The sequence below is a fragment of the Peromyscus leucopus genome, chromosome 4 (assembly GCF_004664715.2).
Source record: "Peromyscus leucopus breed LL Stock chromosome 4, UCI_PerLeu_2.1, whole genome shotgun sequence".
NCBI classification, from domain to species: Eukaryota; Metazoa; Chordata; class Mammalia; order Rodentia; family Cricetidae; genus Peromyscus; species Peromyscus leucopus.
Genome location: NC_051066.1, coordinates 27871348 through 27887455, shown reverse-complemented (window position 1 = coordinate 27887455; position 16108 = coordinate 27871348). Strand labels below are relative to the sequence as shown.

Here is a 16108-nt window from a genome sequence, read left to right as displayed (position 1 = left end):
TGCTGCCATTATCCCCCTTGAGAACCTTATCCCTGTAAACCAGCCAGGGAGGCTCTAATGTGGTCAGTTCCTTGTCTCTTGTTCAGACGGCATGCAGCACTTGGAAAATGTCAGTGGAGTGTGACCATGCACAAAAATGGTACCTGTAGCTATGTACAACATCAAATTCCCATTACCTTAAAGCATCTTTAGATGCAAGTTCAACTGTGTCCTCTTTTCACAAGAGGGATAAATAAGGAAGCCCTAACTTTACTCCCCAAAGAAAAAGCATCAACTGGGGACACATGCAAATGTCATCCTGAGAAGCAGGATGTGCTCTATGGGATAAGATGGGCAAATTCCTATGAAGTCAGGCCTGTAAGTTTTCCTAGCAGAGAAATTCCACTTCCCTTTCTGTTCAAACCTGTCACATCCCACATACACTAAATCTGAAGGAAAAGGCTTCATCTATCAAACATCTTTGAGCCTCAGGACCTTCATTTGTAAAGCATACATATGCACTGTTCCTTACAGAATTGCTGTAGGGTTATATGGCCCAACTATGTAAAGTGCTTAGCAAAGTGCCTGGCACGTGCTTATTACACGCCCCCTTTTTCCTGCTCTTCCACCCCCAATTATAAGCAAGAAATTGATAAGCCTGCCAAACTCTGAATTAAGGCTGTGTGATGCAACTTCAGTGACTTGTATCAGAGTTTCTGCTGTGGGTTCATATTTGGTCCCTGAGGGGGGGGGGGTCTCATTTCATGAGCTCAAGTTCTCTGTGCAGGACAGCTATATCTGAACAATGCAGTGCTCTTCATCCAGGTACTGCTCCAAGTTCCATATCAACACAGCCCAGCACAGATACTCGGGCTATGATGGTCTCCACGTAAATAGTTCTGAGACAATGCTTCTGAGGAAACCGTGAGCAAAACCCTTGAAGCAAGAACAGAACTCATGCTCACAGCAAATTAACTTTTCAACATCAGTACAAGGATCATAGATACCTCTCCATGAATACTGATAAGCTCTAGTACTGTTGAACACAAGCATTCGAATTTCATATTTTGTTCAGAAAAAAAAAGAAATTTTTGAAATATATTTTAGTGTCTAGCATACAAAAATAAGTGTCATTTAAAGAATATATGAGGAAGAAGAAAACAATGCAATTTTTAGGTTAAAAAAATACATGACAGATGATGAAAATCTTTTTTACTTCGAAAGAAGTATCTGAGAGAAACAAATACTACCCCTTAGACCACCATACTACTTACAATCCATCTTCTTCCCATCCTAGCACATACGTATTCTTATCTTATTGACCTACTGATAATCCAGTTAGGAACTTTCTCCCTAAAGTCACTTGGTTTTGGAAGGAGAGGGCTCTTTGGCAGTTAATACTATGGACAGTGGAAGAATTTTGCTTAGCCATTTCCGGGCCTTCTAAATGAACTCGGACTAACCTCCACAAAGCTTCCTTTTATTCTGAAGTCCTTTCGCTGACTAGTTTATCTATATTTGAATGGAATGCAACACCCGGAGAAAGGAATCCCACCCTACTTTAAGACTCTGTAGATGCTACTGGCCCAGCTGGGAACCAGGAACTCCAGAAACCGGATTAGTTCTCACATCAAGACCAAGCTCTCCAATTCTAAGAAGGGAGAAACTTCCTCTCGTGGATGCTAATTTCATCATGAAATCTTTCTCTATCACTTCTGCAAATACAACCAACTTTTATAATTGCCTTTTTTTGTCTTCTACCAAGAGCGGAAGGAACATGTTTCCACTATGTTAAGATAAGAAAGCCAGGGAAATTAAATTGAGCAAAGTACTTGCTACTCTTTCAGGGACTCTATCAGAATCTCAAAGAAATTATTCCATTTATTTTGGATTTAAAGTTTTAAAATTCTAAAGCCATGGGTGAAGCTGTGATTTGCATTAAGCCAGTGGTTCTTTACTCTCCTCCTGAAAAAACGAACACCTCCTGCATCCATGGCTTATTTCTCACATCTCAGAGGGTGCAGGATCTCCAGCAGCTCATGAATGGATTCCGCAGACATCAATAAACACAGAACTCTTTCTTGGAGCAACATCACAGGCTTGTGGTATAGAAATCAGGGTCCGTATGAGGGACAGGCTGACTGAGATGGGGTCTCTGTTAGGCTGAAGATGACAGCACTGAAGCAATGCTTGTTCTTCATGGGAATGGGAATGCCTGGCTGTGACGATGTCCCGGGGTGCTGTGGTTGCACTGTGTCACTACTGCCAGGCCAATGACTCATGCATGACTATGGGCCACAGGGGAACCCATTTGGTGGAGAGCGCTGCTACAAGGTGAGCCCTAGCCACACCCACAAGCAGGACACAATCACTGACACACAGTGTGGGTGCCCATTTGTCTGATTTATAGGTGACGTTGTGGCAAATGTGGCGTCAGTTTCATTTCGAGGGAGCGGTAGATTGCAGATATTTCCTTCGCAGCAGGAGGTGCAGATCTGAAAGAAAGAAAATAAAGGGTCAAGAGAAGCCAGCCTGTTTCAAAAGGAGGCGGGGCATCAGAAGGAACAGTCAAATTCCTGGCAAATGAGAACGGTCTGTTCTACAAAAGGACCACCTCCTGACATTCATGAAGGGCAAGAATACTATCCCATCTAGAAGCAGCATGCTCCGAATGGAAAATTCCAGTCTACGTTTCAGGGGACCTTCGTTCTGTTTCTGTCATCTTACCTGTGCTAGCCTCACCGTCCTCTAAGACAACAGTTCTCCTGCCTCTAAACCGGGAATTGTGAACATTGCCTTCCTTCCTCAAACAGGCTCTTCCTGACAAGAGGACGTAACTGCTAAGAGGGTAAAAACTTCCTATGAGATTTTCACAATGAGGATAAAGTGGCAATGACTCGGGTCATGTGAACCCAAATGTTTACCCTCATTAGTACTATGGGTATGGTCAACAACATTCTCTTGAATGGGAGACATTTGAAAGATTTTCATTTATTCAATTACTCTTGCTTTACCCTTGAATCATAGGAAAGCTTTACCCTTGAATCATGGGAAAGAAGCGAATCCAAGGGTTCATTGGCAGAAGTTATTATTGGCAGAAGAAGCCATGGCTACCCACTGTATTGACCAGCCACCCAACTGGGAGTTGGTTAGACATGCAGAATCTCACACCATACCCAGCACCTGGGAGACTAGAATCTTAACGTTAACAAGATCTCAGGTGAATCTGATTCATAAGGTGGTTGTTATCCTACAGTTACTAGTCAGGAGAGATGTAAACCTTTGGCCACAACCAGCACGAATCCCAAAAATAGCATAATGCTGAGAAAAGAGACTAACAGGAGTGAGTTTAAATTCTAGCCCTTCTTTCTCATACTAGCTGAGTAACACAAGCAACGGACATGTCTTCGGATTCCCAGAGCTCCTCCTGGGGGAAAAAAAATCACAATAATGCTGGAGAGACAAGCCCAGCTTGCTGGAGGGGTCAGGAAATAACCTTGATTTGACCTTTCTTCAAACTAGTAACAAGTAGGCAGGCAGTGTTTTAAGTTTTAATTCTTAGTGAATTTGAGAAGCAGCTTAAAAAATTGTCTCTGCTTTTTGTGAATGAAAGCAGCCCTTGGCGACAATGCTGTTCTCGGGTACTAACAAGAGGAGTTTCCCTGGAGCCCAGAGAGGTGGTCTGACAGGTGGGCAGATGTCAAGTAAAGGCCAAAGTGTGACAAGTTCAGACCCCACAGTCAGTGCTGAAACATGGCAGGAAAAGTGGGACTCCAGGGGGAGCAATGCTGGATTCCTTATAGTCTCCTTCCTAGACACCCCAACACTCATTTTACACAGACTGCTCTGTGTACAGGCACCAGCCGAAGTCTAAGGGGAACAAATCCACAAGAGTGCCTTTCCTATCACCTATGCGATGACTCTGGTGCCACTGGAGCACTTCCCTAAACTGGGACCCCAATAATGACATGTGCACCCTCACTCTACAGAAAGCTATCAAAATAGATGGCCTCCTGCTGCCACCGGTGGAAGACTTGGAGTATCTGCCATGCTCTACCAAGATGGGTATGCGTGGTCCCTGACCCTCTTTCAGGACTCTATATATAATCTTCAGCATCCTCTTTACATGTGCTTATACACTCCATCTGTTTGTCCTTTGCCCTGCTACACACTGGTATTCTCCTAAAGCCAACAGGAAAGCAAGCACATTTTCACAGCCACGTAAAGACAGTGAGGCAGACTACGTAGGGAATGGGGTTGGGGGAAGCTCTGCTAATGAGCCCTGGAGACTCCAGCAAAGTGAGAAGGAATTAATGCTTTCCCAGACCTTGTGGCCTTCACGCTCCGAGTCTCGACAGCCCGTGGATAAGCAGTCCTCCAGGGGGACACAGCGTTTGGTGACAGAGATGCTGTTTCCTGTGACTTCCATGGTGTGCTGAGTGTAGCAGTATCTGGTGTCTGTCAGGAGAAAATAACCCTTAATTGAGATGGGAAATGCAAGCCCCGTCTGACTGAAAAGAACACAGTGGACTGCCTTCCTATATACCCCTGAAATTCATTTTACATGAAATGCTCTAAAGGCAACAGATGATGGCTGAGGGAACCAAATCCCAAAGGAAGCAGCTCTCTCACCACCTGTCAAATGATTCAGATGCCAATGAAGACTTTTCCTAAATGGGAACCCCAATGATGAGACAAACCTCCACTTTACAGAAAGTTGTCAAAATAAACTGTCTCCTGCTTCTTTAAGTGATGGCTCTGAGTGTCTTCCATGCTCTACCAAATTGATTCCCAGGAAGGTATGACAGTACATAGGATGGACACAACCTCCATGCTAGGATCCACTTCACCATGGCATAGGGACGGCCTTCTGCAGAACACTGGTCTCTGTCCATCACACAGAGGGACAGCCTTCTGCAGAACACTAGTCTCTGTCCATCACACAGAGGGACAGCCTTCTGCAGAACACTAGTCTCTGTCCATCACACAGAGGGACAGCCTTCTGCAGAACACTGGTCTCTGTCCATCACACAGAGGGACAGCCTTCTGCAGAACACTGGTCTCTGTCCATCACACAGAGGGACAGCCTTCTGCAGAACACTGGTCTCTGTCCATCACAATCTACCCAAACCAAGACATACTAGCATAACTCTGCCATTCCACACATTTTACCATTGCTCTTATTTTTATTTTTAGGGGATGTATGGTTCAGATGGCTGCTTATAGGTGGTGAGAACTGTAGTGATTTTTCAAGCAGATGGAGGAGTAATCTAAAAGAAAAGTGAGAGGGGGTAACAACAGGTTTTCAGAGGATGGAAGATTATAGTGGTGTGTGTGTGTGTGTGTGTGTGTGTGTGTGTGTGTGTGTGTGTGTGTGTGTAAAGTGTTGGGAGCTGTGTAGCCTAGTCTCTGATCAGCATATGTCTAGTTGTCCAATGGGTTTCCTCTGGGCAAAGTACCTGTGGAAACAGACTCTCACTTGGCAAGGACCAAGTCCACGGGACAGTGTAGGAATTTGGAAAATTCGTGCGGCTTGCAGGCTCTTTTCTCTCTTATTATTTTGTTGATTCTTTGGGTGGTTTTAGTTTTACTTTGTCAGTCACACATGCAACAGCTGTAATTTTCTCTGGAAATTCTGTCTTTCTCGAATATTTTCCTCTAAGATTCAGCAGGGGGCTAACGCTTCTCAAATCTCTTATCTGGAATTCCTAACTATAGCTCCCAATCCTGGGAACTTTTCTAGCTCAATAGAGACAGTTAGGTACATATGAGAAATCACTTGGAACATAAACCATGTCTCACAATTCTGGAAAGGAGAGTAAGATACACACACACACACACACACACACACACACACACACACACACACACACTATAGGAAAAAAGCCTCAGGAATACACACAGTGCCAACTGTTGAGAGTAAGGTCCCTGAACACCAAGATATAGAATCAATGATAAGATCTAGTATGATCCAATGGGGGGAAAATGTAGCATAAACTATGGGATGGAGAGATCCATCTTTATCATACACAGGAGCTTATATTGGTGGAAGAAGTACGGTACAGTGAGAGGGGAAAGGAGTACCTTATCAAAGCCTGCCTTTTACAGAGAGAGTGAGACATGGGACCCTCGTGTAGAAAAGGGAACTGTACAAAAGCATATCCTGCAGACATGAACGAATTGTTTGGGTTTGAATATTGTTGTCCTTAAAGCATTGTGCCCATGTCTATCCCTTTCGAACTTTGTAACCCAGTAGCTGCCAGCTGACTAAGGGCTGCAATAGCAGGCTGTGTCTGGCTCAGTATTTAGTTAAGCCTGCAAAAATGCTGAGCTCTATGTCTAGAATACGATTTTGGAGGGGGTGAGAAAGTGTATTTGGGGAAGCATAAAGGAAAACAATGGAGACTTTCATAATGATTGTGATGTAGTTCTTAAAATATTATGTATTTCTTAAAAGTCAAAAATAGGACCAAGTAATAGAGCTGTTCATGTAACCGTGGTAAGAAAAACTCTGCTTAACTATAAATAAAGATGGCTCGAGCTATTTGGGGCCACTTGAGTGCAACCCACCTGGTGGTCAGAATTTTTCCTTGAACCCCCCTTCCCCATCTCAGGACCTGTACCCAAGCTGAGGCTGGACCCCAGCAGTAAAGTATTCCCACATAACATCAGAAGAGTTAGAAGTGGATCCATTTTGTTGGGCAAAAATGACTCTCCACAAAAGAAAAAAACTTGACCATAAGAACAGCCAGACCTAGAATGTTCACTATACACTACAGGTTTCCAAATCTGGGGAACTTATTTCTCGACCTCTGATTTCCATGTCCCTCTGTGAGATGATAATCACTATGGCAGTCTACAGTCCCTCTTCATCTTGAGAAGAATGCTTGAGATTTCTTCCAGAGTTTCACAGAGAATTAAAGAAAAATGACACCACCAATGTAAGGATTTCTGGCCTGCAGGCAGCATGCAGCTCCGTGAGCCTGGGTGCAGGAGAGCGCTCCAGCCCCGCCTTCATATTATAAGAGAATGAATAATTCTTAGGAAGTGTCACTCAGCTGTTTTTCATCCATATCTTGGCTCTAACTCTACATGCTTTATACATTTGGGGTATTTAGTTGCTAATATGGAATTATGGCCTATGGAATTATTTATTAGGCAATAAAAATTTCCCCATCAGACTCTGTCATGATTTTGGCAGCTTTTTACCAAAGAGCTAACATTCAAAGAAGAAAGCATAAGATATTAGGTCCCAGGAATGAGCTAATATAGACCACACTGAGACATCCAGAAAATCATGCAAACTCGAGGGTTTAAATGTCTTCCTAGACATGCTCACCTCCCAGCACCCAGAATCATCTCTGAAGCTGACCAATGGCAGCTCCTTTCCCAGCGTGGTGACATTGTTGGGGATGTTTATTCCCCATCTGGGGTGCGGTCCCCACAGTGCACCTTGCCTGTAATTCTGTTTTCTGGAGTCAGACTGAGGCAGTCTCCAGCCAGCCCAGGATCCTGTGGAGTTCTTGGGGATTAGGGTAAGTGAGGTCATCTGGGGGTGAACAGTTAAAAGCAATTCACCTGGCAAATCCCCCCAAGCCCTAGCCTCTAATTAAAGGTGGAGGTGATTGGCTATTGGATGAAGAAGGGGGCGGGTTTCTCATCTGCCTCTGTTTAGCAGGCTTTAAGAAATGAAGACCAGAGGCCTAAGGGATTTACTCCATCTTCCAAGGAGGGCTGCTTTACCTCTTGGCATCAGACGGTGGACATTTATGGCCATGATGGGGACACCTCTCCCACTCCCAGCCCAACTTCAAATGTTGTAGAAAGCAATAAAAGCAGCAGGAATGTTCTTATCTCCTGGCTCTGCTTCATGCAGGCAACTTGAGCAGCTGCCAGAGGCGGTGCAGCTAGAATGTAGATGTGCACAGTTACCATCACACCCAGATGGAATGAGTAAATCACTGCAAGCGCCAGTTTGAGAAACCAGCTTTGTACCTCAAGTCATGAATGATCTGATTTGAAATAAGCTGTAAGATAACAATTGGTGAACTGGATGCAACTACTTTTTCTTCTTATTTTTCTCCAAATTTACCAATAGGAAGTTTATTCCTTCAAATTCAAGTGGTTCCGGTTCCATCAGCTGATTAAAATATTTTTTCAGGAAAGTGTGCAAAACCCTAATATCTAATGTTTGTTTTTCTGTGGTGAGGGGAGAATGGAGTTCACTGAAAACGCTGGGGAAGAATTTTTCCCGAAACACCATCAAGTGTAATCCATGAAACAAAGATATGTTGGGAACATGGCCATCACCTCCCATAGTAGAGACCTTCATTCTGAAACAGCAGTTTCTCAAAGGCATCCATTCTACTTCCTAACTTGCAAAGCCCTAGGTGAGTCATGAAATGTTAATGCAGAAAAAGCTTCTGCAGTTAAATATGTTTTTGAGATGCTCAAATAAAGTTGAAGTGGTTTCACTGGTGCGCATTTTATGAGTGCCTTCAATATGTACTGTGATCTGGGATCTCCAAGGGTGTGTTGGGGCGCGCAGATGGAATTTCCCGAGCAGAACCAGGTGAACCACATGTGGCTTATCACTGAGCTGGAGCAGTGATCAAAACTGAGTTTAGTCACAGAGCATGGCTCTCTATGCATTCTGAAGAATCCTGGGGTTGGTAATGAGGTTATATGAGAATCAAGCCTGCTGATAACTTCACACTAAAAGGATTTCAAAGGCTTTTATCTAAAAGATAAAAGATGGATTTGAATTTCTACCAGGTTACTTTCAGCCTCTAAAATCTCATATTCTGCAACTGCATAGATTTCCCAGAGGTTGAGAAGCCAAACTCTTTGACTCATAGTAAAGTCAGAAATGGGAAAGACAGCTTAATCAATAACTGAAAAATAATTTTTCACAACTCTCTCTGTGTATGTGCTTCTATCTGTTCCTCTCTCTCCTTAGCCACGTTTTGAAATTTAAAACCAGTTCAGGGCTAAAATGCATCTTCACTGACCAATATAGTTTCCAATAAAAGAAACTGCTTCAACAAACTATAGAGGGGATTATTAGAATTAAGTCATTACATATGCCCGTGTCTAGAGGAAAACACTCCCTCGCTGCCCTGAGATTCTCTGTGGTTATGCTAGTTTGGGTTTTACATGAAGATTTATCATTTTTAAAGCAATACTAGGAAACAACTGCTGGGGTGCAAGAAAATAAATGGGAAGCAAAGAATTGTAACAATAGCATTCCAAATAATATTAGAAATCAAAGGGCTAGTAGCCCCTGCCTGCACACTCCTGCTTAGCTTCTTACTATGCACTCAGCACCCCACATATACGTGGCTGGCTAGGCAGTGACTGCTCCCCTGAGGGCCTGAGGTGCAGGATCTCTGCGTTCCTACTCTACTGGTTAATCGCCTCAATGGGATTTCCCACCTAGACTTCAGAGCTATGTCTTCCAAGTCGTCTCTTGTCTCTGCTCCTTTCTCTTCCAATGCTTGTTTTAACCAGAATGTAGACACTCTCTCATGCTTTGTCCTTGAACCTCTTTTCACTCAAGGGACCTCCTCAAACTTTGGCTTCCACATCTTTAGTCTCTGCCTTCCATCTATCTCCTGGACACTGCCAGGGCCACATCACACCTCACTTGTCTGTAACAACAACAACAAAATGTCTCCCACCTGATTATCTTCATATGTGTCAACCTCAGGAAGGTACCACCTGGAATGTGACACCTCTATCTTCCCAGAAACTGTGAACCAGAAATGCGGGAAACAGCTCAGATTTCTCTCCAAATATGAGTCTCTAAATTCTGAAGTGCCTCCATTACACATTTCCTATGGCAAGACTTCATCACGTCCTGTTTCGAGTCTGAGTCACATTCCAGAAAATTGACAAGTGCGTACAATTTGAACTCCCTTTTAAGTAATGAATATTTACGTTCACATAAAGAGCCTGGAGTCATTGGCTTGATTGTTATGAATGTACAGAAGAACTTCCATACATCTATCTTCATGTCTGATACTCCAGCCATCACTGAAAACAATCTCATTAAAACTTGGCAGAAATCTTGTAAAAATAAGGCCTCCCTTACAAATCTAATGTCATTCAATGTGGAATTGTTTCCATGTCAAACGGTGTGAAGTACTGGATGTGTGGATGTCTCTAGACAGGAAAGCAGGAAGAGGAGCTGGAGGGGGCTAAGAACTGACAGACTGAAAATGTCTGGACCAGTGCTTCTCAACCTTCCTAATGCTGTGACCCTTTAATATAGTGCCTCATGTTGTAGTGACCCTCAACCATAAAATTATTTTCATTGCTACTTCATAACTGTAATTTTGCTACTGTTATGAGTCATAGAGTAAAAAACTGTGTTTTCTGATGGTCTTAGGTAAACCCTGTAAAAGGGTTTTTCCAAACCCCCCAAAGGGGTCATGACCCACAGGCTAAAAACCACTGTGTCCTTCCTGACACATCTATTAAGCTCTGTGGATCCCTGAGGCCCAGTTCTCTTTCCCTTTCCAATCTATTCTCTTCTTTCTCTTCAGACTGAGTACTTTTATGGTTCTGCTTTCAAATCACTGGCTCTTTCCTTTGTTGCCTCAACTCTGTTGGGGTACCCACTGAACATTTTTATTTCAAGCACAGCCATGTTTTTTTCACATTCAGAAATTTTCATTTGGCTCCTCACATATTTTCTATTTCTTTATATTTTCGGTGTAATTATAATTATTGAAGCGTTTCTTTTTTATTGTCAGTGACGTAAACTCTTCTTCAGGTAATCCTCTAGCTCTACCTCAGTTTGGTATTCATTTGCAATAGTTGGGATCTGTAGAGTCCCTCAAAAGCCCATGTGTTAAAGACTTGCTCACCAGCCCCTGGCATTACTAGGAGGTAGTGGAAGATTTAAGAATCGAATGAAGTGTGTGAGAGAGTGAGGTCATGGAGGCATGTCTATCTCTCCAACTGTCACTGCCTACCACCACCACTGTAAGATGAGCAGCTTGTTCCATCATGGCTCCCAGGACAAGGTGCTGCGTAGCTGAAGGCCAACTAACCAACTAACTAACCAACTAACATTCAGCTCTCCAAAGCTGTGAGCCATGGTAAAGCTCTCCTGTTTTCAATGTTAATTGTGTCAGACACCTGTTATGCTCTCTGTTCAATCTGAGCTCTTCCTGGCCACCCTCATATCACCTTACCAATACAAAGAATAAACTTTATACAGTATATATATATATATATATATATATATATATATATATATATATATATATTACAGCTAAAACTACAAAAGTCTGATGAAAGCACAGAGAAGCTTCCTGAATACAGAGGATTTGAAGAACAAAGAACCAGGGAAGAGAAAAGCTCATTCAGCTGAGCCTGACCTGGTCTCCCCTTGGGGCATCTGCTAAGTCAGAAACCCACAGGTGTAGAGGCTGGGAAGCCAAGCAAAAAGTGCTGCCCAGGGGTAGAGAAGTAGGGCAGAGTTTGAGTCCATGTCTGGGGGGGTTGGGTGAACAAATCCAGTTCACAGCTAATGGGGCCACAAGGAGAGGTGAGGCTGATAGGCACAGAGTGGAAGTTGAGGTTGGCAGTTCTTCATACTTAATATTTAAAAATATGATGGACTTCTTAGCTTCTGCTGTTTCTGTCAATAGGAAGCTTGGTCAGCATTGTGTATAGCCAATGTTTGCACACACAGATGGTGAGAGTTCAAGAACTTTCGGGGGAAAAAAAACCAAACAAACCCAAAGCATTAGGCAATATTTGGTAAAGTTGATGCTTGCATGCCCATTTCGGACAACCACACTTCCTGAATAGACCTGTCAGGAATACATATGTGCATGTACCAAAAGACACGGGGAAGAATATTTATGCTGTTTAAAACTGGGCATAGTCCAAATGCCCACCATAGCAGAATAGATCAATTTTTCATGTGTTCACACAATGATCTTCTAAACATCTGTGAGGAAGACTAACTTTGCAGCTCACAGAACACTATAACTTTGCACCTACTATTGTTTGAAAGCACAGAATACATCCCATAGAGCCGCATTTACACAGAACTCAGTGGCCTTTATGTGGGTGGGATGTACTGACTGAGAGATCTGTAGGGTTTCATGGCTTCACATCGGTGGTAGACATGCAGAACCTTAACTTGGTAAAGATAACGAGGTGTCACTTAGGATTTTTCTTCCATCTCTATTCTAACATCCAAGGTTTCTTTAAAAGGTGGTCATTTAAGACCTCCATTTAGCATGGCAGTCCTATGAGAAGAGAGAGCATCTAAACGTCATCTCATTCCTCGGCAGCCAGAAGTGCTGGATACGATACCTTTGTAGACACACAAATGAACTCTCCAGAAGGGGAAGGATCTCTAGGGCACACATTGAGTAAGATCCTGAGTTTCTTACCCTGGGAAGTTTCAAAGCCTTGAGTTAATATGGGACTCAGAGAGCTACATCCTAAATGAAAAATGACCCAAAATAAAGAAAACAAAATCTCACTCTTATTTTAAGTAAATCAGAAAAAGGATGCCCCAGGGACTGGCCTGGCTGAGACGTGACGAAAATAAAGAAGACAGATGCTCTTAGATGGCTCCACAAGCTTCTCTCCGATTAAACTGGGGATCTCATTCTATTTCCTGCTGTACCAATGTCCCCACCAGACCAGAAAGAACCACCAAGGGACATCTTCTTCACTGACTCATTTTCACAAGAAAAGAGTGACCAGCTGAGAAGCTGGAAGCAGAAGACACGTTTCCCATCTTAGCATTTCCTTCCGCTATGCTATCAGATTTTGTCGCAGGGGGGCAGCAACACTTCCGTAGGAAGGGACAAAACATTCCCCAGGTTCAGTCTTTTGATCCGACATCGAACCCACAGACTCTTACTAAACATTTACGTAGTTCCTCTCTGAACAAAGAGACATCATGGGCAAAGATGACCCAGATCTCAGCTCCTATTTTACAATCATCTGCTCCTTCAGAAACTGGTCTCTTGTATAATATGATCTCAATGTCCTTTCTGTTTACAGAAATCAAGAAGAAAAGGCGACCAGGTTTGAAAGGAGTGTGATGAGCGTGCAGATGCAGCACAACAGGCTGCAACAGGGGCCAGCTACGGAGGGCATCTTAGATTCTCCTTTCTGGAATACAAGTTACCACGAATCTGTAAGTGTCAGAGGCAAAACAGCGTGATGGAGGAGGACATTCCTACTTTCTCTCCTTCTGAGAGGAGGCTACAGCGAGCCTGCAGCAGCCGGGGGGTGCAGCTGGCTAACCTGCCACTGCTCTAGGGAAGAGGCTAACCAGAGCCAGCCAGGCTTCTTTGAGGTCCACTGGACCAGTGTAGAGTCACAGCCAAGTGTGCTGACGGCATCTATCTCAGATGGACACTATGGCATGCTGGACCCACCGCTCCACAGAGTTCAGCCTTTGAAAACTTGAGATTTAGTCATCCCCAAGCAATGAGTGTGCAGCCTCATTCCACCTAAACCAGATCAAACGCTCACACGGAATCAGCTTTTTCACCTTCGACAAGTAATGTTCACACCTTGTGATGACTAAAACCTGTTAAGCATGTCACGAAATAAGCACACGATGACCCAGAGATGCCACAGGAAGCACCATGCCTTTCCACAGCAGCTTCTCAGCAGCCCTCACTAAGCCCTCAACTGTAGATGCTTTAGATTCATGGTAAGCAGACCACACAAATGCAAGAAGGCTGGGTAAACTGCATTTCAGTAACATCGCTCTTAGTTTTATTGATAGACCATCCACATAGCCCAGACTTAGAAACACAGGAGTCCTGACTTTCACTTCTTCTCAGGCTCAGGCTTTAGATCCCACTCCTCACCAAGGGTCAAACGTACTCAAAATAGCAGTGCTGCACTCTTTGCTGTCTATGAATTTGTCTTTGATATAGACATACTACTTCCTACTCTTCGGTCAGGTCTCTCCTGTCTGTCGGGCACATATGGAAAGTCCAGCGTCCACACCACTGCCCTGAGTGACTTCCGGAAGAGCTGTCTTCTTAAATATTCTACGTCCTTTCCCTAGCTGGAGAGTCACACAGCCTTCCCAGCTTGAGAAGCCAACGCCCTTCAGCCCCCACCCAGCTGCTCCTCTTCCTCTCAGCTCCCACAGCACTTAAGGCCCGGCTCATTGGGCACTTAACTTTCACCTGCTATTTCTAACACCTGATACGGTCAGATCTTATCTCCCAGGGTAAACTGTCTGCTCCTAGAAAGAAGAAACTAGATTCCTATCTTCCACTGCATAATTGTCCCAGGGGCCTGGCCTGGCTGCTTTATGTCATGGACTCAGAGCACAACTGCATTTGTCCCTATAAAGTTCAGCACAGAAAGATAAAAGAGGATCGGAAAGGGGGAAAGGTAACTTTTGTAAAGACCTTGTGTAAAGACCGTTCAGCTCCGCTCAGTTATCTGTACCTTGAAAGAGGAGATTCTGATCTAAAAGAAAGCCTCTAGATAGGGCTTTCTCTCATCCTGGAGAGGCACTCCAGCAGAGTGCTTCTGGTCACCTGTGTTTTGTCCTCTGCGACAGGGAGGGATTTGTCTGCCAAAGTCTACCGAATACCAGTTCACATTCCTTCCTTTACCCTGTAAGCTCCGCTGAGGTATCTGAGAGCTAAGTCAATCCTAAGTAGTCACATGCTGCTACTGGCTGAACATGACCTCCAAAATTCCTACGTGGTAACCGATTCATCAGCATTAAGAGGTGGAACCTTGGAGAGGTCAAGTCAGAAAGGTAAAGTCATCCTCATGGGTGGGGTTGGGACACCTTATAGGCCTGCACAAGATGAGTTTGCTCCTGTCCACATGACCTTACACTGTGAATTCATAACACTGTTCTCCCTGGGAGGTTGCAATAAGAAGGGGCCACCCTCAGAAGCAGGGCAACTGACTCTCTCCAGACACTGAACCTAATAGAGCCTTGTTGTTGGACTTTATGGCCCTCAGAGCAGTGGAAAATGAATTTCTGGGGTTCCCCCCCTCAAATTCCTGAGATTCAGATGTCATGTTCTAGCAAATGGCAATAACATTAGAAGCCAGTTGGCCAGATCTGTTCTAGTAGGAGCCAGCCCTAAAGTATATCTTTCTGGATTTGTCCAGAGTCACTGTTGACAACTGGCAATTTTTGATGCATATTGAAGTCACTCATGGAGCTTTAAAAATCATTGTCCTCAGACCCACCCATGCCAGTAAAAAAAAGCAACATTTGGGAGGGACCCCCGGACACCAGTGCTTCCAGGCATTTCCTAGCTGGTTGCAGTGTGCAGCCACATTTGAGAAGCCGCGGTTCAGTAGGCCCTTTAGCAACTGATCCAAATATTCATCCTGAGTGCTAATTCAGAACATGAAAACACAGACTTATTCTGAACGAAAGCAATGCCTGTAGAAGGAAATGGACAAGGCATGAGTAAACAAGGGGACTAGATAGCTACCTTGTGGTTAAGCTAGGCTTTACCAACATCATCTTTTTCTCCCCCCGCCCCACCCCCCGTAATCTTTTAAGGGCCCCTGACATCACTATCTAAATGTCAGCCAGATTCTAGAAATGAGACATTTCTCTCCTAGAAAATAAAGGAGCCTCCAGCAATTCACATCTTTGACTGTTCATCAGAATCATCGGGCACATTTAGAAATACTGATGCAGGGCCCTAAACGCCGAGGCTGGTTCAATTTGTGTGGAGTTGTGGTTCTTGATGTGGCTGTGTCTGCTCACATGGGTGCTCCTTGGAAAGGCAAGTTCTTGGGCTCATTTCAGGCCTGATGGATCTGGTGTGTAGGTGAGTTGGGGGTGGGGTGGTAGTGCACACCTGTGCTGAGGTAAGCCACAGAGTGGGCGGTCATCGAGCTGCAGGTTGAGAGCCACTGGCACAGGCCGAGCACACATTTTCAGCAAGTTCTCCATGTACTTCCAGAAAGCCCCAGGAGAGAGTCCAAGGTTAAAGAGCTTCAGTAGCTCTTCTCTACTAGTGCTGTCCCAGCTCTCCCCATTGCCAGTCTACCATGACAAGCAAGGAGGCATTCTTTGGACTGGGCACAAGGAGTCTTACATTATGTTGAAAAATAATGGATTTACTGTGTTCGTCATTTTAAA

At 44.1% G+C, this 16108-nt stretch overlaps 1 protein-coding gene across 2 annotated transcripts in view; it reads right to left on the bottom strand.

Annotated features, from left to right (window-relative positions):
• Nucleotides 1-1842: 1842 nt before the first annotated feature.
• The window catches only part of Lypd6 (LY6/PLAUR domain containing 6), a 125572-nt gene continuing 111306 nt past the window's right edge, over nucleotides 1843-16108 (bottom strand). For both annotated transcript variants that reach the window (XM_028878812.2, XM_028878897.2), the window contains 2 exons: nucleotides 4307-4437; nucleotides 1843-2474 (listed from right to left, as the gene is read on the bottom strand). In XM_028878812.2, the coding sequence (XP_028734645.1) occupies nucleotides 2307-2474; nucleotides 4307-4437 (299 nt within the window). In that variant the 3' untranslated portion in view covers nucleotides 1843-2306. The remainder of the gene's footprint in view (nucleotides 2475-4306; nucleotides 4438-16108) is intronic.